This window comes from Hypanus sabinus, chromosome 10 (assembly GCF_030144855.1).
Source record: "Hypanus sabinus isolate sHypSab1 chromosome 10, sHypSab1.hap1, whole genome shotgun sequence".
In the NCBI taxonomy this organism is placed as follows: Eukaryota; Metazoa; Chordata; class Chondrichthyes; order Myliobatiformes; family Dasyatidae; genus Hypanus; species Hypanus sabinus.
In genome coordinates this window covers 25,090,931-25,117,954 of record NC_082715.1, presented here as the reverse complement: position 1 = coordinate 25,117,954, position 27,024 = coordinate 25,090,931, and the positions used below count along the sequence as shown (strand labels likewise).

The following is a 27,024-nucleotide window of genomic DNA, read 5'->3' as shown; positions in this document are numbered from 1 at the left end:
CCACGAAGGCAAAGGGTGGTTGTAAATGGTTTGTATTCTGCATAGAGGTCAGTGACCAGTGGTGTTCCGCAGGGATCTGCTCTGGGACCCCTTCTCTTTGTGAATTTTTATATATATTTAAAAAAATGACCTGAATGAGGAAGTGGAGGGATGGGTTAGTAAGTGTTGGTGACACAAAGGGTTGGGGGTGTTGTGTATAGTCTGGAGGGTTATCGGGGACATTGATAGGATGCAGAACTTGGTTGAGAAGTGGGAGATGGCGTTCAACCCAGGTAAGTGTGAGGTGGTTCATTTTGGTAGGTCAAATTTGAAGACAGAATATAATATTAATGGTAAGACTCTTGGCAGTGTGGAGGATCAGAGAGATCTTGGGGTCTGTGTACATAGGACTCTCAAAGCTGCTGTACAGGTTGACAGTGTTGTTAAGAAGGCGTATGGTGTGTTGGCATTCATCAACCATGGGATTGAGCTCAAGAGCTGAGAGGTAATGTTAGAGTTATACAAGACCTTGGTCAGACCCCACTTGGAGTACTGTGTTCAGTTCTGGTCACTTCACTACAGGAAGGATGCAGATAATATATAGAGAGAGTGCAGAGGAGATTTACAAGGATGTTGCCTGGATTGGAGGGTGTACCTTATGAGAATAGATTGAGTGAACTTGGCGTTTTCTCCTTGGTGTGACGGAGAATGAGAAGTGACCTAATAGAGGTGTATAAGATGATGAGTGACATCAGTCATTTGGATAGCCAGAGGTTTTTTCCCCACAGCTCAAATGGCTAACACGAGGGCACATAGTTTTAAGGTGCTTGGAAACGGATACCGAGGGAACGTCTGGTAAGTTTTTCACACAGTGGTGGGTGAGTGGAATATTTTGCCGGCGATGGTGGAAGCAGATACAATAGGGTCCTTTAAGGGCCTCTTAGATAGGTACACAGAGCTTAGAAAAATAGAGGGCTATATGCTAGGGAAATTTTAGGTAGTTTCTAGAGTAGGTTACATGATCGGCACAACTTTGTGGGCCGAAGAGCCTGTAATGTGCTGTAGATTTCTATTTCTGTGGTTTTCTTTCTTCTGCCTCTCTCCCTTCTTGAAGAGTGGATTGATATTTGCAATTTTCCAGTCTTCTGGAACCATTCTAGAACCTAGTGATTCTTGAAGGATCATTTACTAATGCCTCCACAATCTTTTTAGCCACCTCTTTCAGAACTCTGGGGTGCACACCATGTGTTCCAGCTGAATTATCTACCTTCAGACCTTTCTGTTTCCCTAGAGCCTTCTCACTAGTTATGGTAACTTCACACACTTCAATACCCCCGAAACCTGGAACTTCCACAATACTGCTAGTGTCTTCCACAGAGAAGAATGTTGCAAAATACTTATTCAGTTGGTCTGTTATTTCATTCTCCACCATTACTACCTCTCCAGCATCATTTTCCAGTGGTCCAATAACCACTCTCACCTCTTTTGAACCCCTTATGTATTTCTGGCACTTATGTTCTCACTTGAGCTTTTATACCCCAGTTGGAGCAGTTAGGATTTCCTTTACCCTCACTGCAGCCTCCACATTCAGTGGATCATTTTCCTGTGATTTCTGCACTCTTCCACGATTTAGTTACCTGTTACATCTTCCCCTCTCTTCCCTTCCAGCATTTCAAAGCTCCCCCTGAATTGCTCTTACATCTCCACCAACCTCTTCCCTCTTTACTTGAACCACCTGCCCTTTTACCTTTTCCCTTCCTGCATGGGTCCCGCATGGTTCTTTCTGCTGAAGTAGCAATTCACTTGCAGTTTCTTTTCCCCCAGTTTACTGATTTGCATTCAGTATTCAACGTGGACTAAAACAGGGAACACAAATGCTGATTTGTTAACTGCTTTGCAGAACATCCCTGTTCAGTCCCCAAGAGTAACTCTGAGCTTCTCCTCACCTGACACTTTAATGCTCCATCCAACTCACAGTCTGATCTCAGCTTGACAATCACACGCTGATTGATCCGGCTGATTCAATTTCCCACTCAAATACATTCCCCTGCCTTCTCTATTTAACCTTTCATGCCCTGACTAATCAAGAACCTATCAACCTCCATCTTAAATACACCCAATGACCTGGGTGTAACAAATTCTGCAGATTCATCACTCTAAAGAAATTTCTCCTCATCTGTTCTAAATGGACGGCCCACTATTCTGAAGTTGGGCTGCCTGGTCCTAAATTCCACCCACGATAGGAAACATTCTCTCCACATCCACTCTATCTAGGCTCTTCAATATTCGATGGGCTTCAGTGAGGTCCCCTTTCCTTCTAAATTCCTGGGAGTAGAGGCTCAGGACCATCAAACACTCCTCAAAGTGTGACATTAATTAATGCTGACTGACCTACTGTGTACTTCTGGTATGCTCTGTTGCAGATTCTCAGTGTCTTGTTCTTTCACTTTCACTGATGATATTAACCCTTTTTATTTCTCTTCACAGAAGCCACCCTTCTGAGTACTTCTAACTTCTTGTTTTTCAATTTTTCAGCTGATACATTTTATTTGGCTTTTTGAAAAATATCCTTACTTGATGTGGAACCTTGTTTTTTTTAAAATGGAGATTCTTAAAAGCAAGCAACAGTAAGAATTCTCTTTTGGGGATTCCAGAGAAATTGCAGTGCCTATTCCCTGAATAACTCGGAACAGATTAGATTATACAGATCATACACCTTTTTGTATCTGTATTGCAAAACCTTTAACCTGAAAAGAAATGAATGGGAGGAATGTTTCAGTTCCACAATGCATATGTATTGTCATTTGATAAGGTTTTATGGAATTCTATGATTTTTGCTTAGTGAAGTACAGCAAAAAAAGATTGAATCCTGGTTGGTGAACATTTTTCAGACTATTGCAGCTAGCTTCATTCCTGTTCAGATTGCAGAGGCTTTCTGCTAATCCTATTTTGGGCAGCATGAAACTGACAGGCATTCAGTAGTCAGGTGTCCTTTGACCTGGAGTTTAAAATGGCTCATGGCAGCATTTCTGCATGTGATGCTGGTTATAGATAGTCTGCTGTACAGCGTGTTGGTGCAATGTTTTTGTAATCCATTACATGCTAAATTGAGTGGTACTCTTCAACTAAGATTTTCTGTGTTTAGTTTGAATATCAGAGTTGGGTCGAATATCACTCAATGTTGTGATTTTATTTATTTCTCTCTCTCTCTTCTCCCCCACCCCCCAACTCATTTCTTTTAAGGTTCAATGCTTTGCATTACAGATACAAAAGGGTGTATGATCTGTATAGTTTAACTTGTTCCAAGTTATTCAGGGAATAGGCACTGCAATTTTAATATATATTTAATATCCATCAGGTAATATTCTGCAGAAAATCCTATATGCCAATTATTCCTGAATATTTGGTTGAAAATATATATGACCCAAGTATTCCATGTAGAATTAGATACAAATGCTTGTCCCAAGGAAATAGTCCAGTCCTGAAGAAGGGTCTTGGGCTGGAACATTGAAACATCTTGTATGTTGCCCCAAATAAAGTGATTTTTTTTTAAAGCTGTAATTTGTTGTTTGGGGACTGTAAAATGGAGGGGGAATACGTGAACAATCTTGTGAAAGGAACTGATATTTGTTATTTACTTATTTCAGCATTGAGGTGAAATGGCTTTGCTGTGCATCTATAAGTGTGCATTGTGCAGCCTGAGGAACCAAATACTGCTACAGAGGAGCTTGTCCACATATACCTCTGTCTACAGAGTAAATGAAGATGATATCAAGGGAAAACTCGAGCAGCTCCGTGGTGGATCTGTTGATCTGCAGAAAGATCAAAATGGGATTGCCACCATGATCATAAATCACCCTGATCGAATGAATGCATTTTCAGGTATGCTATTTTTATTTTCAGGTGATGAGCACAGGCTATTTATCAGAATATTGTTTTTTTAGATAAATAAGGTAGGTTAGCACCTCAGTTCTTCCAAGTGAAGTATTATATCAACATGTAAAAAAACAGTCCAGTGTTCTATTGAATAGAATTAAATACAATGGGAAATGCAAGTTCTGTAGCTTAATGAGGTAGATATTGGTTGGGTTGAGTTGTTTCCTCGCCATTTGAGGAGACATCATCAGTGCGTTGTTAATTGTGGTATGTTCTCCAATGCTAGGCTCTTATATACGTATCAATCAGCTGATTGGTCATCATGGAAACTCAATTGTGATATAGGGAAGAAATCTTATTGTTGATTGGTATCGTGGCATTGGCTCTTAAATAGGATGAAGGTCTACATGTCTGTTTATAGAATTGTTTGCCTTGAATATTAATGGACCAAAACGTACCACTGGTTGGTAGTTCAGGGAGGTCTTGCCAGAGATGTTTGATGAGGTTAAGGTCATGACTGACTGGACCATTCACTTTTCTTCATTTGAAGCCACTCCATGGTTGCCCTGGCAGTCTGCTTCGGGTTCTTGTCGAGCTGAAAGACTGGCTTCCTCCCCAGTTTAAGCTTTCTGGCAGGTTTTTACCCAGGATCTTTCTGTATTTAGCAGAGTTCATCTTCTCATCATTCCTGACCAGATTTCCAGTATCTGCTGCTGAAAAGCATCTCCATAGCATGACGCTATCTCCATTATACTGCTCTTGTCTCTGTCTACCTTAGGCCACGAATTTATCAATCACCCCGATGAGCTATTAACTTCAGACTTTCACTCAGAGTTGAACTGCATGTGCATGTAATGTAAGCTGTATAACCCATCTCCATCTACCTTATGCCACAAGCTTATCAATCACTCCTGCTATGGACAATTTCTGGAGGTCCTTTTGTGGTTTCTCGTGCCCCACAAACGACCAGGAGACGCAGAAGATTCTTCAAGAAGGGTTAAACTTTAATTTGCAAATCAAAGCTGAGACAGTCATTGAGCTAGTCGCTGACCGCACCCCCCCCCCCCAGTCCTTGTACACAGTATTTTTTATTGCAATCTCCTGGTTTAGTTGCATTAGCATATCCAATCAGTCTACAGTTGCATATCACAAGTACATCTGCCACTATTGTTTCTACCCATTGAATTAATCATGATCTAGTCTACATCTCTTAGCTACCTCTCATTAACACTCCATTATCTTCTACATTCTTAAGATTTCATTCTCCTACTAAATTGGATACATGCGTAGCAAATAGCAAACTCAAAGGTGACTACATAATCTACATCTCTTAGCTAGCCTCTCATTAACACTCCATTGTCTTCTACATTCTTAAGATTTCATTCTACTAAATTGGATACATGCATAGCAAATAGCAAGTTCAAAGCTGACTACATAGTTTTGGTTACACAGCAAACAATGCAGCTTTTATACTCCAATATAACCCCCCTTTCTCACACAGAGAAAGAAGACTAAGAGTCCACGCACAGAAGCCCCAATATAAACTCAAGCACTTATGCCCAATCTCGGGTTAAACTATAATTTCCTGTGCCAAGACCTCAAAGTATTTTCTCCCTGTTACCCTGGGCTGCTGAGCCAAAAACCTGTCCCTCTGTACCTGAGACAGGGAAAAAAACTCAGAAGCCCTTACAATCTACTCCCACACTGTCGTTTTGCTCTTGTTCATCCTGCAGGTGTTGTAGGCTGTAACGATACATTTTCGGTGTTTCTTTCTCCACTAAGCTTGCTTCAGTAATTGCCACAAGCATCAGAAATTGTTTGGTTGCAGCACGCGCTACAAGAGACTTGAGACAAGGAAGAAAACAGCACAGCACAAGTGCACAGCTCAGCAATACAATGCTGACAGTTATTGCCATTTTAGTAAGCCATGCTCCCCATCCTCCGAGTCTACTTTCTAACCAGTCAAATAACTGATGTCTGGACCCTGCATTCTGTTTAACTTCCTTTCTTATATTTTTCAACTTATACATTGCCTTAGTAAACGATCCTTCTGGACTACTGTTATTTGGTATAAAAGTACAGCACTATTTTCTGAACATTATTCTGTGCGCATACCTCGCACTGTGACAAGACAAAGTCCACTGAAGCCTGTAAACAAGGTGACCAAAAACCATCCTTCTTCATTTCCTTTATCACTTCCCTTGCACAATGGTCAATCCCATGCGCTTCTGAAATCAGAATCGTCAGTAGAGGGGTGGGCGCTAAAAACAAACCGTCTTCCATGCTCCACAAGCCTTCCAGGTTCTGCTTGGCCCCCCTTCCTCTCCACATTGTCTGTTCTGCCAAAGTTGCCTTACCTTGTATTTCAATTAGGTCCTCTACCACAGGTTCCGGAACTAGGCTTACCTGGGGGGCAATGACAGCTGATGTACACCCAGACGCTTTTCTGGCTGCCTCATCCGCAGCTTGATTTCCCTTTGTTATTACATCATTTCCCTTTTTATGTGCCTGGCGTTTTACTATAGGCAATGCTTTAAGTTTCATCATGGCTTTTATTAAGTCTAGAATTTGCTGACAATGTTGTATGGGATCTCCACTGCTTTTTTAAAAACCTCTGTTTCCACACTGCCCCGAACAAATGGCATTCTCCATGAGCATATGCCGAATCAGTATAGATGTCTACTTTCTCACCTTCCATCATTTCATACACAGCTGTCAGGACTTTGATTTCCGCTAGTTGGGCGGAACACGATTGGGGACAGGACTCCGTCCTAATAATCTTATAGCTTGACTGATACTGCTGCACTACTGAGAACCCTGCATGATTTCCATCACAATCCCTATAAAAAGAGCCACCTATGAACAGAACCTTTTTATCTGCATCCTCTAGCGGTTCCGACCGCAAATCTGCTCTTAATTTGGCAAATGCCATCGTCTTCCCTACACAATCATGGGGTTCTCCTTCATAGCCCAAAGGGACAAAATCGTCTATGTTACTGGTAGTGCATCTCTGTATAGTTATGTCAGGAAATGTCAATAGCATCTGATACTGCTATCCTGGCTGGCGTCAGCACAAATTTCCCTCTTTCCAGCAATTCTGCTACTTTGTGGTGTGTGTACAGAGTCACAGGATAGCCCAGGGTTACAGATGATGCCTTTTCATATGCATAGTACAGCGCCGCCAATCCCTGATAACAGGGTGGATACCCCTGAGTTACCTCATCTAGTCTCGTACTGTAGTATGCTATTGGCTGCTTTGCTTTTCCTGTGCCTGTCTTTTGTGTTAGAACCGCTGTGACATAACCCTCCTGTCGGTTGGATACATACAAATGAAAAACCTTCTCGTAGTCAGGCAAAGCTAATGCTGGTGCTGACTGCAATTCCTGCTTAATAGTATTGAAAGCTATCACCGCCTCTCCATTCCACTGTAAGCTGTTCTTCAAATTTGTATGTCCTGCTTTCATTATCTTTCTCAAAGGTGCCACAATCTCAGCATATTCTCCTATCCAACCTGAGCTGTACCCTGCCATTCCCAAAAACGTCATCATCTGGTGCTATCGCCTTTACTCCCTTGGATATTACCCTGCTTAAGTATTCCACTTGTTGTGTGCAAAATTGCAGTTTCTTTTTGGATACTTTATGTCCTCCGTGCGCCAGCTTCTCTAACAGAGTTATAGTGTCCTGCTCACACTGTTCCTTATTGTGGGAGCAAATCAACAGGTCATCCACATACTGTAACAATGTACTTTCCAATGGCATGCCCTCTAGGTCTGCCTTCAACACCTGATTAAAAACGTGTGGTGAATGTTTAAATCCTTGCGGCATTCTGGTATAGGTGTACTGAGCACCTCTGTAAGTAAATGCAAACAGATACTGACACTGGTCGGCTAGAGCAGGGGTCAGCAACCTTTACCACTGAAAGAGCCACTTGGACCCGTTTCCCACAGAAAAGAAAACACTGGGAGCCGCAAAACCCGTTTGACATTTAAAATGAAATAACACTGCATACAACATTTTTTTTGCCTTTATGCTATGTATAAACAAACTATAATGTGTTGCATTTATGAAATTGATGAACTCCTGCAGAGAAAACGAAATTACATTTCTGCATGCAACAAAAACATTTTGAACTCCGAAAAAAAGACGTTGGGTTGAAAGTTACTTTAAAGTAAAATACTCAATGTCTATTTGAGTCCTTCTTGTATTTATGAAAAACGCCGAACTTAAATTTTCCGCCAGCAGCAAACCAAAAATAACATCAGCCAGCTGTCAGCCTGAAAAATAAAAGGACTATTTCACTGAACAATGAAAAAATATGAATACACATAAAATAATAGGCAATTAAAATATTTATCATACTTGGTTAATGGGATTTCTGCTCCTGGACCTCAGCGCACAGCGTCTGCACATCAGGGCTGTATGACGTCACCTTCATCTTTACACAGGATCGCAAGCTGTCATCTGTGAGGCATGCGCGATGTTTGTTTTTAATAAAGTTCATGTTGGAGAACACCTGCTCACTTACATATGTGGATCCAAAGATCGACAGGACTCAAAGCGCATACTTTTTAATGTTTACATAAATGTTTCGAACACAAGTTTGTCCGGTTTTGGAAGGTTTTCAATATCACTCCATTTGTGTTTCTGAGCAAGAACGGGCAACATCTTCAAGGTCTGCTGTCAAGCGTCTAAACTTGGACACCCATATGTCTTTGTCGGCTATGTCGGCCAGTTCCATCTCAAGATCAGGTTGACTCACACCTGCCAATGCAGTCGTATTCAGTAGGGAAGGATCGATGCTTAAGGGAGTGACCGGGAAGGATAATGTGTTTTTTTTCCTCTCTGAACTCACAGAAGCGTTTCCCAAACGATGTTTGCATTGCGATGATTGCAGAATGTAAATACTCCGAAATTATCATGTCGTGACCTTGTTTGAACTCTCTCAAATTGGGGAAGTGAGACAAAGTGCCTTTCTGTAAATCTCTGGCAAGCACTGTCAACTTGCGCTCGAATGCCAAAACATCCTCCAACATGTGCAGGGCTGTACGTCCTTACCCCTGAAGAGCTGTGTTCAGCGTGTTCAGGTGCGCTGTCATGTCTACCATGAAGTGTAGCTTTTCCAGCCACTCTGGCTGTTCCAGCTCAGGAAAGGTGAGCCCTTTGCTGCCCAGGAAAGTTTTCACTTCTTCCAGACACGCGACAAAGCGTTTCAGCACCTTCCGTCTGGACAGCCAGCGATAAAAACACGTTGTAGCGGTGTCAGTAAACTGCAGTCAAAGATAGCTTTATTCGAGCTAAACAGCCTTGCTTTTAAGCCTCTCTCAACCCAGCCCCCATGGACGCAGATGCTGCAAAAGACGCGTACTCACAAACCCCCGTAGGCTATCTCCCTTAGCCGGAATGCTGGCTAATTGTGAGCCGTTTCGGATGTCGCCACACTTAGATTGTACAAGATCACCATAATCTTCAAATTTAGAATTACATTTCAAAAGCTAACAAACTAACATAAAATACATTTTAATTAAATACTGACCAATTATTTCCCAAAGCCACAGGGAGCCGCAGCACAGAGGTGAAAGAGCCACAAATGGCTCGGGAGCCGCAGGTTGCCGACCCCCGGGCTAGAGGAATGCTGAAGAAAGCCGAACACAAATCAATCACTGAAAAGTAACTTGCTTCTGGTGGAACATTAGTCAAAAGCGTGTGTGGGTTGGGGACTACCGCTGGCCAGTCCTCTACCACATCATTTACCGCTTGCAAATCATGCACCAATCTCCACTTAGATTTATCTGCTTTTAAAACCGGTAGCAACGTGGTATTGCATGGACTGTTCGTTCTTTTAAGCACTCCTATTTCAAGCAACCCCTGCACTGCCGATGCTATTCCCTCTTCTGTTTCTGGTCTTAGAGGGTATTGTGGTCTCCTGGGTGGAATTGCTCCTTTTTTCAGCCTTATTTCCACCCGACTAGCTGTTTTTATTTTCCCTACGTCCCTGTGATGCTGTGACCACAAAATAGACCACAACTCATCTAACCTTCTATCTTTCTGATGGCCTCTTTCCTTTCCCAGCAATGGCATGTGTGGTTGGGGAGTTATTTTGACCTCTCTCACTGTCCCTACCATATCTACACTGACCATTATTTTAATCCAACTGTTGTCTTCTGATATCCACACCTCTGGCATGATTTTCCTCCAGACTGTTACGGTTTCAGCACTCTTAACTAAGGGTCCTAAGTCTTTAGACTGATATCCCTTATTTACCAACAACGTTACGTGGGGCGCAGCCTCCGGTATCCTGTACCATTTTTCTAAGAAGGTGTTCTACTTAACTTGTAAAGCTGCCCCTTGCTTTCCAATTATCACAGCCTCCCCTTCCAGATGCTGTTGGGTACATACCTCCAGGTGCCATCTCAGGTGCCATCTCTCCTCTAATTCCCTGTTCTGAGTCTCGTCAAAAATCACTGTACAATGTAGCTCAGATTTGGGCATTACACCCCTGGGTAATATAGCCTGCACGCCCCTTTTCCATTTTTCCCAGGTTCCCTGAATCTGATCTGCGATGTCTCCTATCCAAAAGACATTAGCCTTCTTGTCTTCTCGCACTATCAATCGAGCCCCTGCTCTTTCCACACTCAGCCCATTTCTGGTGCATTCTAATTTTAATTCCAGTTTCAATAAGGCATCTCTGCCTAACAAATTAATCGGAGTTCCTTTAAATACTAGCACCGGCAAAATAATTCCTTTATTTCCCATTCTCAACTGCACTGGAGCCGTGCACTGTGTCAACTATGTTTTCCCCGAGAGCCCTACCGTCTTAATAAACTTTTGTGACATGGGAAGATGAAGGGCATACTGTGGCTGTATCCAAGTGTACGTGGCTCCAGTATCTATCATCATTGGTGTCAGTTGCCCTTCTAACATAACCTGAACAATGGGTTCCTCGTCTGCCTCCCTTGTTATCATTGGGTAATGTCCCTTCCCACTCAAGTTCTCGGGGCACCCCTAATACCTCGCATAGGGGTTCACAGGTCCGCTTGGGCCTGTGGGGGCTGGTCCTTGGTTAAACTTTAGTTCCCTTCTTATCGGTTCCTGCTGGTGTGTGTCAGGCCATGGTGTAAACGGACAATCTCTTCTCATGTGACCTGGCTGATTACATCCCCAGCACAATCTCTCTACCTACCTCTTTCTCCTTGTTTCCTCACTGATCCCCTCTGCCCATAGCTCCTCTGTCCCCCTCCTTGGGACTTCCAGTCCTGTTTGGGCTGTTTGAATTTCGTCTGTTCCTGATAGGGCATTTGTGGGAATGCTCCTCCAAAGATGTTGATTATTGGCATGGGGTTTTCCGGCCCTTGTCTTACAGTATGATCGGTTCCTCCATATAGTGGTGCTTCATCCAGTTCGATGGCTGTACTCGGACCGGTGGTTGCTGGAAGCATCTTTTTTGCTTTTCTCTTTTTCCTTCTTTTTGAGTTCTTTGAGCTGCATTTGTATTAACTTTCTTTGCACCTCTTCCTGCTGCTCAGCCAACCTTCGTTTGTCTTTCCGGTATTTCTTAACTGCATGGACTACGTCATCTCTAAATTCTTGTGGGGTCATTGACGTCAGCCCAACCACTTCCTCCAGTTTGGATTTTATTTGCGGAGGGATTGCATCCAAAATGCTATGTCGGAACAATGTGGTGATAAATAAACTATTTTCCACCTCTTGCTCAGTCTCCAGTCTCCACCTTTTCAACTGGTTTTCTACGTAGGCTGCTGGGTTTTCAGTGTCTCCCAGTGGATCCTCCTTTAAGGCTTTGGGGTCCACTTTGGGTGGATAAAGCTTCCTGAGGGCCTGCCATACCCTCTGCCTCACTCTGTCAAACCCGTCTCCATCAGTTCTTGGGTCGTTCAAGTTTACTATGCCAGCCATTTCCATTAGTTCGTTAAATTTGGAGCTTCCCATCAACCATATCAATAGTGCCTTCAAATCTCCCATAGCCAATAATCATCATGCCATGTCTTCTTCAAAGGCTTTAATCCATTTCCCTGCTCCTTCATGTAGATTAGGCAGAGTGTTTTTCAGCCCTTCTAGGTCCTGGGATCCCCAAGGAATGTACTGCACTTGTCCTGATCCTTTAATTAACAACGGCATCATTCTTCCTCCTTCTTCCCACCTGCCCTGGCTCTCCTCCTCGCCTGACTCCCCATCTGTCTCAGGGTATGTCTTTACTGCCTCCCACACAAATTTCTCCGGGGTCCTCTTCTTCCCTCGGTCTCCCTGTGGAGTCCTTCCTTTCGGTCTTGATTCAATACTTGGTTGCCCCCTGGAGTATTTTTCGCATCTCTTCTGGCAATCCCCTCTCAGTAACTTATCTGGCTCTCTCTCTACTTCCGCAAGTCGCTCCCCTTTCGCCGCCTTCTGCTCTTCTAGGCTTCTGCCTCCTACCTCTTCCCCACAAATTCTCACATCCTCTCTCTCTCCACTTAACTCTTGCTCCTCCAATGAGTCACCTTCTCTTTCTTCCTGTCCGTGTCTGTATACCTGTGGCAAGGACTCCTCATGATCCTTGCTTGAGCTTGATTCCCTTCTCTCTTGTGTTTCTCCAAGACTCTCATCTATCTTTTTCCACTTCCTCTTGAATGCCTCATCTCTTCCTGCCCTGATGAGCCACTTTCTTTTCTAGTCTGTTTATTACTATGGTATAACCGATACTCCTTAAACTCCTTTTCCTCTCTCAAGTATTTCATCCGTTCAATCTCTTCTTTCATTTCTCTCTTTGCCTGTTCCACCTTTATCCTTTCTGCCTGTATCTCCTTCCATATCGGCCCTTTTTCCTTCTCGTATTGTCATTTTTCCTCCTCATTATCCCAAACTTGTACATCTCCCCGCATGTTTACTGTTCCCGTCAGCAGGGGGCACTGCTTAGGGGTTCCTTCCTCATTATAGGGAGGAGGCTTTTCTGTTTCTTTCGCATCCAGGTACGGAGCTGAGGCCAGCTTCTCACTGTACCTCCCTCTGACAGGCTGTTTCTCCAGCACCTTAGTGTCTTCCTCGCTTGTAATCAATATTCTACCTGTCCTCCTCAGCCTTTCTCCCTCCGTTTAGCACTTCCATTTCTCGTTCTCTTTTTTGCCCTCTTTTCTTACGTTTTTGGTTTGTAATTTTTAATGTAAAGGGGGTTTCTTTTTTCTCTTTGTTACTTGGGAAAGGGTTTCCTTTTGTTAACTAGCAGGAATGCTAATTTACTGATAATGAGAATGGTATTCCTTTGTAAACCAAATGGGGATTAATGTTCTTTCTTCTGAGTCTGTAAGCTTTTGTTGACGGGCTTTTGGGCAGATCTGGGCAGATCGGTGCGAGGGGGTCGAGAGAGAGGTCGCAATGCTCTAAGCTGGGCGAGGATCGGACCCCAAAGGGGGTTCCGAGGCCGGGAGATTCTCTGGGGGGGGGGGGATGAAGCTAGATGTGCTTGGTTGACCACTCGGAGGGTCCTGAGCTGTTTGGAGAGTCGAGGAGTTCGGAGGGGATCGAATGGTGGCCAGAAGACTTCAGAAATTGAGCTCCAACGGTTGTGCACGAAGTGGTTTGGACTTTGATAAGTTTGGCGCCTTTTCTTTAGTTTTCTCTTCATATATACTGTATCGTTATTAATCACTTAGTTATAGTAACCTTTATAAATTGTACTCATTTAATCGCATATGGTGTACTGTCTGTTTTTGGGCGAGGCGGGGACATCACACAGCATCCACACCAGCTGATTACCCAGTTTGGCAGGGCTGAAGGCTGCTCCCCCTAGACAAGAACGAGCTGAGCGAGCCTGAGGCGACCCAGGGAGTTACATTAATTAGTGCCTCCAATTCTTCACACAAGCTTACATCAAACGTTCCTTCTCTTGGCCATTTTGTGACCAGGTTTTTGGTTCTCTTTTCCCATTTTTCTGAAGTTTTTGTGATCTCATATTTATTTACCGGGATTTTTTTGCTCAGAATCTCTACTGCCGTTCCTTTACCTGTCATGTTGTTCTCTCTTTTTAAGGTATTTCAGAGATTCACAGTTTGTTTACTGGATAATATTATTTACTCTAATTCTATGCCTAGTCTATCGTCTATCTACCAGCGCTTTAAACTATATATTGGACTGTCCTTGTTTCCTATTCTGTTCTGCCCGTACAGACCTCTATTTAGAGAGGTATCCACAGAACTTTCTCTTTGCACCTCGTCTTTTCAGACCCTTATCTCTTAAGGCGGTATGCATGAGGATTTTCTCTATTTTCCCTTTCCCTGCCCGTTCAGACCTTCATTTCATAGAAAGTGGTATCCACAGGGATTTTCTCTATTTTCTTTCCCTGCCCGTTCAGACCTTCGTTTCATACGAAGCGGTATCCACAGGGACTTACCAACACCACGTGGAATTTTTCTTCACTTAACTCCCTCACTGCAGTGTTCCTGATCAATCCTCTGAGCCTCCTGTTAACCCCCAATTCTGCCAGATTCTTTGGACTGGAGAGACCCTTCGGCAGTGGTTCTACACTTCTGATACTCCAAGACCTCCCCAAAACCAACAGAATTCTTAGCCCAAATTGTCGCAAAAAGCGCTTACCTTTTGTTTGGGTGCACCCTTAATTCTGTTAGCCTTGTGGGTGTCCCTAGAGGACTGGGAAGTGTCCCCAATCTGCTGTTTCCTTTCCGCGGGTCTCTTTCCGGTCCTGCCGCGGTCGCCAATTTTGTTGTGGTTTCTCGTGCCCCACAAACGACCAGGAGATGCAGAAGATTCTTCAAGAAGGGTTAAACTTTAATTTGCAAATCAAAGCTGAGACAGTCATTGAGCTAGTCGCTGATTGCCCCCCCCCCCCCCAGTCCTTGTACACAGTATTTTTTATTGCAATCTTGTGGCGACCCATTTCCTGGCACATCCGAACCGGCTCACAATTAGATAGCCTACGAGGGTTTGCGAGCACAGAGCTTTGCCACGGGGGGCAGGTTGAGGGAGGCTTAAAAGTGAGGCTGAGAATTTCGAATAAAGTTTTTTCCTTCGACTGCAGTTACCGACTCCGTGTCGTAATTTTAGAGCTGCGTGTAGCACACCGCTACAATCTCCTGGTTTAGTTGCATTAGCATATCTACAGTTGCGTATCACAGGTACATCTGCCATTATTGTTTTTACCCATTGCCTTAATCATGTTCTAGTCTACATCTCTTAGCTACCTCTCATTAACACCCCATTATCTTCTACATTCTTAAGATTTCATTCTCCTACTAAATTGGACACATGCATAGCAAATAGCAAGTTCAAAGCTGACTACATAGTTTTGGTTACACAGCAAACAATGCAACTTTTTATACTCCAATAGTCCAAGACTGCTGGACTAAGTGTGTAAATGTAGGAGGGGACTATGTTGAAAAATAACTAGGTTATTTTTAATAGCTAGGTTTTCTGAAATTGACGCCTCCTCCTTTAGGCCATGAACTTATCAATCACCCCATGAATACTTTTTCAAGGCACTGTAGCAGAATCCCATTCACTTGAATGGGATTTCCAGTTGTTTTCAAAGGTTAGAGCTTTGTTTATTTTATTTCAAGTAATCTAAAGTGTTTAAATTTATTTTAGTTAAATCTATGTGAATTGTTTTAGATCAGAAGAGTGAATTAAAAATAACTTAACAGCCTGTGTGTCTCTTGTGATCTGGTCTGTTCTGCCTTGTGGCCTTTGATCGTTCAGTCCAGCTGAGCCATAAAATGTTGGTATACCCTTGGGGAAAGGGAAGTGAGGAGGAAGTGTTTCATCGTGTGATGCAGATTTTGGATGAGTGTGGGTAGTGTATAAGCCAACTGACAGGTAAATTCGCTACATACTTCCTTTTAATTTTCTGACTCTGCATAGGTAAATGTACAACCCCAGACTCTTGGAGCAGTCTGCACACTGTGGCATTCTCCACTTAATTCATTAATGAGCTTTTAAGATCATTGTCAGAAAAGTTATTGATGTCACTGCAGTGAGAGCAGTGTCAGAGGTTCAGAATAATCTCTTTTAGAATTAAATTTGGCAACAATTTGAAAACTCAAGCCAATTAGTATAAACAGCATAGATTTTGGAAAGTGGAGTAAAAGAGAGCTCTGTATCTCTCAAGAAATATTACTGATTTATTTCCAGCATTTGTGCTTCATGCCACAAAGTTAACTAAAAACTTTGAAAATGCTGATTTGTGTAAGTAGCTCGCATGGACACATATTAATGTGATATGCAAAATTGTGTTGCATATTTGCAAATTGTCAGTATAATGCTGAAGGCAATTGACTTAATTATAATTTGCAATATTCATATCTAATTTGATGCAGCTGTCTTTTTTAATCATGCATGCCAATTAGATTTTTCATAACACAATACAGAAACTTCTGTGAGTACTCAGTTTTGTGAAGAGAGAAACAATTTACATTTCAGGTTGATGATATTTTCATTTAGATAGAGGGGAAAGCAGTTGGTTTGACAGTGTTACCATGCTTTTACAAAATACTAACCTTAGCCGTATAAGCCTACAAACCCATGTAAGCCTGTAAGTTGAATCAAAAAATGTAAGCTCAATTTTGTTAGAAATTAATAATTTCACTTGCCCCACCACTGAACTCTTCCCACAACCTGTGAACTCACTTTCAAGGACTCTTCATCTAATGTTCTTGATTTTTATTGTTTATTTTTATTTTTTTTATTTTTTTTCTCGGCTCTAGCTGGTAAAACCTGAAGTACAGGCATATCTCCCAATTGCTAGGAACATCTAGACTGTTTGTGTTTAATACTGTGGCTTTATGAAGATTTACATATATATTGCTGTGTAGGTAATTGTTTAATGCTGTTGTGTATCGATTTTGGGGTGATACCGGTTGTAGATAATACTGGGGGAAATGGATAGGCTGTTCATATTATTATGATTATTAATTCTTTTATTTCCAGTTTGTTAGGTTTTGCACACTGTTTGTCCACCCTGTTGGGAATAAAGGTGCAATATTTTGCATTTATCTTCATTGAAAAAGACGCACAATAGCTGCCAAGTATATTAGGGAATCGAGGCAATGGTGAGAATGGGGAAATGAAGAACTAAAGATTAGTCAAAACAATACCAGAGAAGTTGGTACGGTTGATACCTGATAAATCCCACCATCCTAGTAGCTTGGATTGTCTTGTTGTAAAGTTAATTACAAAGTGGTAGAATTGGCAGGGAAGTTTGAAAGCATTCATTGCTCTAACAGTCTTATAATCCTCAGTCATATTTTTGACATAATTTTAATGTTCTGAGAAAGTTGTTTTCTTTTATTAGGGACAATGATGTTGGAATTCCGAGATAGAGTAGAAGAATTGGAGCATTGGACTAACGGGAAAGGTCTTATTTTACGAGGTGCAAATAATACATTTTGCTCTGGCTCTGATTTGAGAGCAGTAAAATCAATATTAAACCCTGAGGTAAGTGAATGGCCATTTAAAGATTCATTATTTGTTTGCTTCCAATTACTTGTGTGGGAGTGAGAAGAAAGAGATTGTAAAGAGTGTTTTTCCCATCCTTGCATCCAGAATTGCCTCATTCTTGGCTGTCTGGAGAATTTAAAGCTTCAGGATATGTTTCAAACCCTTTTTTTCAAAATGTGTGACATAACATCTGCTTATGTTAAAACTGCATTTGCTATATTCAGTGTATTTGCTTATTACCTTACTATGTTTAAATTTGATATTTCTAAGTATAACACCATGAAGAATAGTTACCCTCTGAATTACAGGTAGTCCCTGAGTTACAAACATTCGACTGACAGACAACTCGTACTTACGAACCAAGGAAGGAGAATGCCGTCCGCCATTTTAAGTCATTGCCGTTGACACTGTGTTGAGTGTGTAACTTTGTATTTGGCTTAAATTTTTCTTAGCAAGATTCACCCTGACCCTGGCCCCCCTCTACCCTGTTCCGGTCAGCCGGTGGCACAGTGAGTTTAGCACCGGGCTCAAGAACAGAGGTTCCGGAGTTTGATCCAGTGACAGACAGCTCCTGTGCTGTGTTGATGTCGATCCAGTGACTCCTGTACCATCCGTGTTGGGTTGATGTCGAGCTCACAACTCGACTTCATAAAACAAAAACACTGCCACCTTTAGTTTAAATTCCCTCAAGGAATATTGTGGAGGATCAAATACGGTACCCAAATGCAGCACAACCCCCACTTGTCCCATTTAACCTGTCTCAGTGCGGTGGACTTTAGGACCTAGGGAATTCAGTGCTGTGGTCCTAAGGAGCCGGCGGAGGTTGGGACCTGCCGCCCACAGTGTTTCTGTTCCATTGATGGGAAGTGTTTGCAATTGAAAATAAAGTGGACATAAAGCGTTTGGAAAGAGGTGAAACGTCATTGGCAAAGCGTTAGGCTACAGTCCGTCAACGATCGGAACAATTTTAAAGGATAAAGTGAGAATAATGGAGCACATGAAACGCCCTCCCCCGATGAAAGCTACAGTTATTACTAAGCAATGCAGTGGTTTAATTATTGGAATACATATGTTTCTTAAGTGTTTTATATGCATAGAAAGGTAAAATATAAACATTTGACTAACTGACGCTAAATAATACCAGATGTTTCGACTTGCGTACAAATCTGACTTAGATGGACTCAGGAATGGAACTTGTTCGTAACCCGGGGGCTGCCTGTATGTGTCATTATTCTGCTGAAAGTCGCTAATACAAAAATATGGTGTAATATAAGAACTAGTTAACATTTTTATTAAGTATTGATTTTATTTTATTACAAGTATTGGATAAGTATTTTCAAAAATAATTGCTTTTTGAACAGTCTTGATATTTGTAGACAAAAATGCTCGCCCATCACTTACGTAATTTTTGATAATGCTTAATGCAATGAATGGAAAATTTGGGTTAAAATATTTAAAACATATGGTTCTGCTATTTCTGGTCAACATTTACTTTAGAAAAATCAGTGATGGATATTGCCTTGCATACTTCAGTCATACTAATTTTGTGAGTAGTTTAGTGAGTTTATAAATGAACGGTACAAAGTAAGTGGCAATAAAATTTACCAAATTCTGACTCGTATTAGTCAGAAATGAAAGCATTTGCTATTTTCTTCCAGGACGGGTTGAAAATGTGCATGTTCATGCAGAACACTTTGACAAGACTTCTGAGGTACTGAAATTATTAAAAATAACACAGTTGATAGTTTTGTTGACTTTTGCAATTCTGAGTTATAGGTTTTATTTGAAGTTGTATGAAATTGAAATCTTGAAGCTTTTTAATTAAACCAGCCAGTCTTGGAACTCCACTTGGTTTAGTTTATTCTGTTGCTGGAGTAGCGTAGCAGTTAGCATGATACTTTTACAGCTCAAGGTTTGGAGTTCGGAGTTCAATTTCCCCATCTTTTGTTTAAAAAAAAATATTGGTACTTTATTCCTGTGTGCATGTGGGTTTCCACTGGACACGCTGATTTCTTCCCACAGTCCAAAGGTGTACTGGTTGTTTTGTTAATCGGTCATTGTAAATTGTCCTGTGATTAGAGTTAAACAGTTGGATTACAGGTCAGCACTGCTAGTACAGTCTCTCTTGCACTATATCTCCAGATAGACAGACAACTTGAGCCAAAGGTTCTTGAACAAGTTCATTGGAAGTTCTAAAGAGTGCATTTTTCAAATGTCAAATTTTCTTCTGTTTCTGTAACTAGGTTTTCTGTATGTGCATGTAGAACTCAAATGTGAAATCCCTTGGTTTTCGGATTCCTTGACTCCCTGTCTCATCGGCTTCTCACCTAATTTAATTGCCTGTCTCCCCAGTTATCCATATGTAATACAGTAACTATTCTCTTGACTTCCTAATTTTTTTCTTTTTAGATGAGAGCAAGGACTCTGATATGTAAAATTGTGTACAACAAAAGCTTGCTTTAACCCATACAAGCAAGCTGGATGAACTCAGCAGGTCGGGCAGCATCTGTTGAAATGAGCAGTCAACGTTTCGGGCTGAGACCCTTCGTCAGGACTGAAGAAAGAGGGGGCAGGGGCCCCATAAAGAAGGTGGGGGTGTGAGGGTGGAGGGACCTGGACACTGGCCCAACCTGCTGAGTTCATCCAGCTTTTGTACGTGTTTATTTGACCACAGCATCTGCAGTGTACTTTGTGTTTACTAAAAACTTACTTTAATTGTGAATAAACTTTAAATTTAATTTTTGTGGCCTTGTATTTCAGTAATTCTTTATCCTGCTAGTCTTAAACAGGGTATAAAACAAAATTATTGCACTCTGGAAAGTTATATTTTTATGCTCAGTTGATTTTGGACGCTGATGGCTCAGAAGTCTATTAACCTTTCTAACATTCCCAGTGCAGACTACCTCTGATCAGTGTCGCTTTAGTTCAAGGGAAGGCACTAGGAGGAGGAGCAGAAGTAGCTACAGCCTGTGATTTCAGGTAAGTGGAGGGGGGGGGGAAGGGGTATTCAATAGTGCCCTCAGGAAGTAAAAGTGAAAAGCAACTTGTACATTTTCTAACTTGGTAGTATGAAGCATCAACTACATTGGCTAACTGAATTACTGCTCCAATACTTTTAATTGTAAAAGCAAATTTCAAAAATCCTTTTGGGCTTTTTACTCTTGAACTAAGATACTAATACCATACTATTTTGTAGAAATGTTTGATGAATTCTTTCATGATTCCCCAGATTCCAGTTTAAATTGACAAGCTGGAATTGTTCATCTTGGAGATATTTTTCTATTATATTGCCTATTTTGGCAGTTGTGAGAGAAAGCTGATAGGAAGCTAGCACAAGAAGCTGAAAGGCTCCTATGCCATAAGATTTCTGTGTTTGTTTTTATAACTTTGCTGGTTTTGTAATTGAAGCAAGTGGAAGGCGATGTCATATTGTCAATTGCTGACGGCCTATAGCAATTATTTTCAAAAAAGTAAAATATATTTTTGAGATCCAGCAGCTAGACAATTTAGGTGAGCTTATTTTATGCAGAGATCTTGTAAAAGAAGCTGCGTTGACAGAATACTTTGAAATTAAAATATGGAGATCTACTGTAAAAAGTTTTGCCGTCCTGTTTACCAATTGTGCAAACTTTTTGTGTAGATCAAAATGACAGGTATTGTGGAAGGTGACACTTCAGAGTTTGGGGTCCATTATGTGGTGCAGGGAATGAGTGTGCGCATGCGCTCAAATCCCTTGAAGTATAGGGTTCTAAGGACTGTAGGAGTGGAAGAAAATTAAACAACAGAAAGAATAGCATCATAAAGAGTAACAACATAGAGGTTTTAATAGGAACATTAAATGAGGGATATTGGTCAAAAAGACTACTAGTGGGTAGACAGAAGAGATTATGCAGATTCTAGAAATCCAGAGATACATAAAATGCAAGAGGAACTCAGCAGGTCAGGCAACATCTATGGAACTGTATAAACCATTGATGTTTTCGGGCTGAAACCCTTCACCAGGACTAGAAAGGAAGGGGAAAGATACCAGAATAAGAAGGTGGTGGGAAGATAAGGTGAAGCCAGGTGCATGGGGGGCGGAGGGGAATGAAGTGAGAAGGTGGAAAAGTTAAAGGGCTGAAGGAGAAAGAATCTGATTGGAGAGGAGAATGTCTGTGGGAGAACAAAGAGAAAGGGCACCTTCTTGTTATGGGTGTGATAGGCAGGTGAGGTAAATAGAAAAAGATAGAAAATAGCAAAAAGAGGATAGCCAGGCTAGGAAATTGGAGAAACATTGGTGAGGCCTCTGTATTATGAGCCGTTTCGGACTGCTTATCTTAGAAAGGATGTGGCAAAACTGGAAAGGGTCAAAGGAGGTTTGTGAAAAACATTCCAGGCTTGAATGGCTTGACATATGAAGAGGGTTTTGATGGCTCTAGGCATGTATTCACTAGATGTCAGAAGACTAAGGGGTGCTCTCATTGAAACCCTATTGAGTGATGAAAGGTCTTGATAGAGTGGAAGTGGAAAGGATGTTTCTTATGGTGGAAGAGTCTGAAGACCAGAAGACACACCCTCAGAATAGAGCGGTCCTTTCAGAACTGAGATGAGGAATTTTTTTAGCTAGAGAGTGGTGAATCTATGGAAATCTCTGCCACAGGCAGCCGTGGAGGCCAAGTATTTATGTATATTTAGATGATAAGATCATAACACATAGGAGCAGAATTAGGCCATCTGGCCCATCGAGTCTGCTCTACCATTCAATCATGGCTGATACTTTTTTTTAACTCCTCCTTGACCCCAATTCCCAGCCTTCTCCCCATAACCTTTGATGCTATGTCCATTCAAGAACCTATCAATCTCTGCTTTAAGTACACCCAACGACCTGGCCTCCACAGCTGCATGTGGCAACGTATTCCACGAATTCACCACACTTCGGCTAAAGAAATTTTTCCACATCTCTATTTTGAAAGGGTGCCCCTCTACAGTGAGGCTGTGCCCTCTTGTCCTAGACTCTCCATCATGGGAAACATCCTTTCCATCTCTACTCTGTCTGGGACTTGGAACATTCAAAAGGTTTCAATGAGATCTTCCCCTCATCCTTCTGAATTCCAGCAAGTACGGACCCAGATCCATCAAATGTTCCTCATATGATACCCCTTTCATTCCTGGAATCATCCTTGTGAACCTCTGGACCTCACCAATGCCAGCACATCTTTTCTAAGATGAGGAGCCCAAAACTGTTCACAATTCTCAAGGTGAGGTCTCACCAGTGCCTTATAAAGCCTCTGCTTCACATCCTTAATCTTGTATTCTAGACCTCTTGAAATGGTTAACATGGCATTTGCCTTCCTCCCCACCGACTCAACCTTCAGGATGTTCTGCACAAGGACTCACAAGTCCTCTGCATCTCAGATTCCTGGATTTTCTCCCCATTAAGAAAATAGTCCATACATTTGTTTGTACTAACGAAGTGCATGACTGTGCATTTTCCAACATTGTATTTCATTTGCCACTTTCTTGCCCATTTTCATAATTTGTCTAAGTCCTTCTACATCCTACCTGTTTCCTCAACACTACCTGTCCTTCCACCCATCTTCATATCATCTGCAAACTTGGCAATAAAACCATCTATTCCATCATCTAGATCATTTATATACAGCATAAAAAGAAGTGGTCCCAACACCAATCCCTGTGGAATACCACTAGTCACTGACAGCCAACCAGAAAATAATCCTTTCATTCCCACTTGCTGCCTCCTACCAATCAGCCAATGCTCTAACCATGTTAGTAATTTTCCTGTAATACCATGGGCTCTTAACTTTGTAAGCAGCCTCGTGTGGCACCTTGTCAAAGGTCTTCTGAAAGTCCAAATTTACAACATCCACTGCATCCCCTTTATCTATCCTACTTGTAATCTCCTCAGAATTCCAATAGATTCGTCAGGCAGGATTTTTCCTTAAGAAAACCATGCTGACTTTGTCCTATCTTGTCCTGTTTCACCAAGTACTCCATCACTTCATTCTTAGCAATTGACTCTAACATCTTCCCAACCACTGAGGTCAGGCTAACTGGTCTATAATTTCCTTTCTGCTGTCTTCCTCAAAATAGTGGAGTAACATTTACAATTTTCCAATTCTCTGGCATCATGCCAGAGTCCAGTGATTTTTGAAAGGTTGTTTCGAATGCCACCACAATCTCTAACACTACCTCTTTCAGAATCCTAGGATGCAGTTCCTCTGGTCTGGGTGACTTATGTACCTTTAGATCTTTCAGCTTTTTGAGCACCTTCTCTCTTCTAATGTAACTGCAACCACTTCTCTGCCTTCACACATTACAACATCAGACATACTGCTAGTGTCTTCCACAGTGAAGACTGATGCAAAATACTTAGTTAATTCATTAGCCATCTCCTTGTCCCCAGTTATTATTTCTCCTGCCTCATTTTCTAGCAGTCCTATATCCACTCTCATTTTTCCTTCATTATTAACTTAATAGAAAAAAACTTGTACTATCCACTTTGATATTATTTGCTAGTTTGCTTTCATATTTAATCTTTTTCCTTCTAATGATTTTTATTTAGTTGCTCTCTGTAGGTTTTAAAAACTTCCCAATGCTCTATCTTCCCACTAATTTTTGCTTTGTTGTATGACATTTCTTTTGCTTTTTCAATGGCTTTGACTTTCCTTGTCAGCCATGGTTGTACTAATTTACCATTTGAATATTTCTTCATTTTTCGAATACAAATGTCCTGCACCTTCCTCATTTTTCCCAGAAATGCATGCCATTGCTGCTCTGCTGACATCCCTGCCAGCAGCTCCTTCCAATTTACTTTGGCCAACTCCTCTGTCATCCCACTGTTATTTCCCTTACTCCACTGAAATACTGCTACATCAGACTTTACTTTCTCCCTATCAAATTTCAAGTTGAACTCAATCATATTGTGATCACTGGTTCCTAAGGGTTCTTTTACCTTAAGCTCCCTAATCACCTCAGTATTGCTGATCCCTAGTAGGGTCAACAACAAACTGCTCTAAAAAGCTATCTCTTAGGCATTCAACAGGCTCACTCTCTTGAGATCCATTTATAACCTGAATTTTCCCATTCGACTTGCATGTTAAAATCTCCCATGATTTTTCCCATCAGTGTGACATGCGAAGAGGACGTTAGGAGAATACAGGGAGACTTGGATAGGCTGAGTGAGTGGGCAGATACTTGGCAGATGTCATTCAATGTGAATAAATGTGGAGTTATCCAATTTGGAAGCTGGAACAAGAGGGCAGAGTATTGTCTGAACGGTGTCGAGTTAGGTAAGGGAGAAATGCAAAGAGACCTAGGAGTCCTAGTTCACCAGTCAATGAAAGTGAATGAGCAAGTGCAACAGGCAGTGAAGAGGGCAAATGGAATGTTGGCCTTTGTTACAAGGGGAATTGAATACAAGAGCAAGGATGTTCTTTTGCATTTGTACAGGGCCCTGGTGAGACCACACCTGGAATATTGTGTACAGTTTTGGTCTTCAGGTTTAAGGAAGGACATTCTGGCAATTGAGGAAGTGCAGCGTAGGTTCACTAGGTTGATTCCTGGGATGGCAGGGCTGTCTTACGCAGAGAGATTGGAGAGATTGGGCTTGTACACGCTGGAATTGAGGAGATTGAGAGGGGATCTGATTGAAACGTTTAAGATAATTAAAGGATTTGATAGGATTGAGGCAGGAAATATGTTCCAGATGTTGGGAGAGTCCAGTACCAGAGGGCATGGATTGAGAATAAGAGGTCAGTTATTTAAAACAGAGTTGAGGAAGAGCTTCTTCTCCCAGAGAGTTGTGGAGGTGTGGAATGCACTGCCTCGGAAGACGGTGGAGGCCAATTCTCTGGATGCTTTCAAGAAGGAGCTGGATAGATATCTAATGGATAGGGGAATCAAGGGATATGGGGACAAGGCAGGAACTGGGTATTGATAGTGAATGATCAGCCATGATCTCAGAATGGCGGTGCAGACTCGAGGGGCCGAATGGTCTACTTCTGCACCTATTGTCTATTGATTACCCATTTAAGGCAAAAGTTGATAGATTCTTGATTGGTCAGGGCAGAGAGGTTTATGGGAAGAAGGCAGGAAATTGAGGCTGGGTGGAAAATTGGATCAGCCATGATGAAATGGTGGAGCAGACTCGATGAGCTAAATGATCTAATTCTGTTCCTTTATCTTGTGGTCTAAGGGAGAGGGAGGGGAAGAAATTATCATAAGATGGATAAGTTGATGTTCATGCCATCAGATTGGAAACTACTCGGAAGGAATATGATGCATTGCTCCTCCAACCTGAGAGTAGCCTCCTCATGGCAGTAGAGGAAGCCATGGAATGGGGATTGGTATTAAAATGGTTGGCCACTGGGAAATCCGGCTTTTGTTGATGGAGTAAAGGTGCTTGACAAAGACTACACTATGCTGGGTCTCAAGGTTGCATTAGGAGCACTGGATGTAGTAGAAAACCCCAACAGATTCATAGGTGAAGTGTTGCCTTGCCTGGAAGGACTGTTTGGGGCTCTGAATGGACATGTAGCATTTCTTCTACTTGCAGGGTTAAGTCCCAGGAGTGAGATTAGTGGGGAGGGATGAATATACAATGTCCCCCCCCCCTTCCCTATCCTTCAATTGCCCACTCATGCTGCTTTTTCTCACCTGTCTATCACCTCCCCCAGTGGTCCTCCTTTCCTTTCTCCTATGGTCCATGTTCCCCTCCTATCACATTGCTTTCTCTCCAGTTCTTTAACTTTTCCACCTATCACCAAGCTTCTTATTTAATCTGCCTTCCTCCACCCTCCTGGCTTTGCCTATCACCTTCTAGCTTCCACTCCTTCCCCTCTCCCCACCTTAATCTGGCTTCTTCCCCTTTTCTTTGCATCTCTGCCCAAAACATTGAAGGTTTAGTTATCTCTGTAGATGCTGCCTGACTTGCTGAGTTTTAGCATTTTGTGTCTGTTGCTCTGGATTTCCAGCATCTGCAGAAGCTCTTGGGTTTACTATTGTGTAGATTTTGGATCTTGATGAGTGTGTACCAAAATAGAGGCTGTTTATTGAACATTGTATTTGGTATTTATTTTGGAAATGGAATACGATGCGCCATCATTGTTATATAGTGCAGTTAGCTTAAGGATAAAATCATGGCTTTTGTCTTTTCTGTTGTGATCTACCTGGTCAGCAACTTCTGTATGTGCTCCTCTGGCCATGCTACCTTGTTGCTACTTTGGGAAGAGTCGGGTAGAAATTTTGTGATGAGGTCAAGAGGAAAACATGCTGAAATAGTTTTTTGTATTAACTTTGGGCACAAACTATTCAATGTTTTTTTAATTTTCATTTATTTGACCTAAACTACATCAGGTCAGGGGTGGCACAGTAACATAGTGGTTAGCGCAGGATGGTAACATAGTGGTTAGTGTAGCGTTATTATGGTGCCAGCGATTAGGGTTCAATTCCGGGCACTGCCTGTAAGGGAATTGTATTGCCTTCCCACATTCCAAAGACGTACAGATTAGGATTAGTGAGTTTTGGGCATACTATGTTGGTGCCACAAGCACAGCAATTCTTGCAGGCTGCCCCCAGCGGATATTCATACTTGTTGGTTATTGATGAAATGACACATTTTGCGGTATGTTTCGATGTTCCAATGCACATGGGACAAATAGAGCAAATCCCTATTCTCTCTGTATACCCAACGTGAACTGGATGCAGATGACTGCACAACGGTTTCTTGTGTAG

The 27,024-nt window shown here is 41.9% G+C and overlaps 1 protein-coding gene across 2 annotated transcripts in view; it reads left to right on the top strand.

Moving 5' to 3' along the window:
- Positions 1 to 27,024, top strand: part of echdc1 (enoyl CoA hydratase domain containing 1) — a 43,179-nt gene that overhangs the window by 5,512 nt on the left and 10,643 nt on the right. Inside the window, exons 2-5 of one of the 2 annotated variants that reach the window (XM_059981523.1) lie at positions 3,627 to 3,861; positions 17,147 to 17,289; positions 18,951 to 19,003; positions 20,191 to 20,271. In XM_059981523.1, the coding sequence (XP_059837506.1) occupies positions 3,639 to 3,861; positions 17,147 to 17,289; positions 18,951 to 19,003; positions 20,191 to 20,271 (500 nt within the window). In that variant the 5' untranslated portion in view covers positions 3,627 to 3,638. Of the gene's footprint in view, positions 1 to 3,626; positions 3,862 to 17,146; positions 17,290 to 18,950; positions 19,004 to 20,185; positions 20,272 to 27,024 lie in introns of both variants that reach the window. The other variant, XM_059981524.1, reaches the window with a different exon arrangement.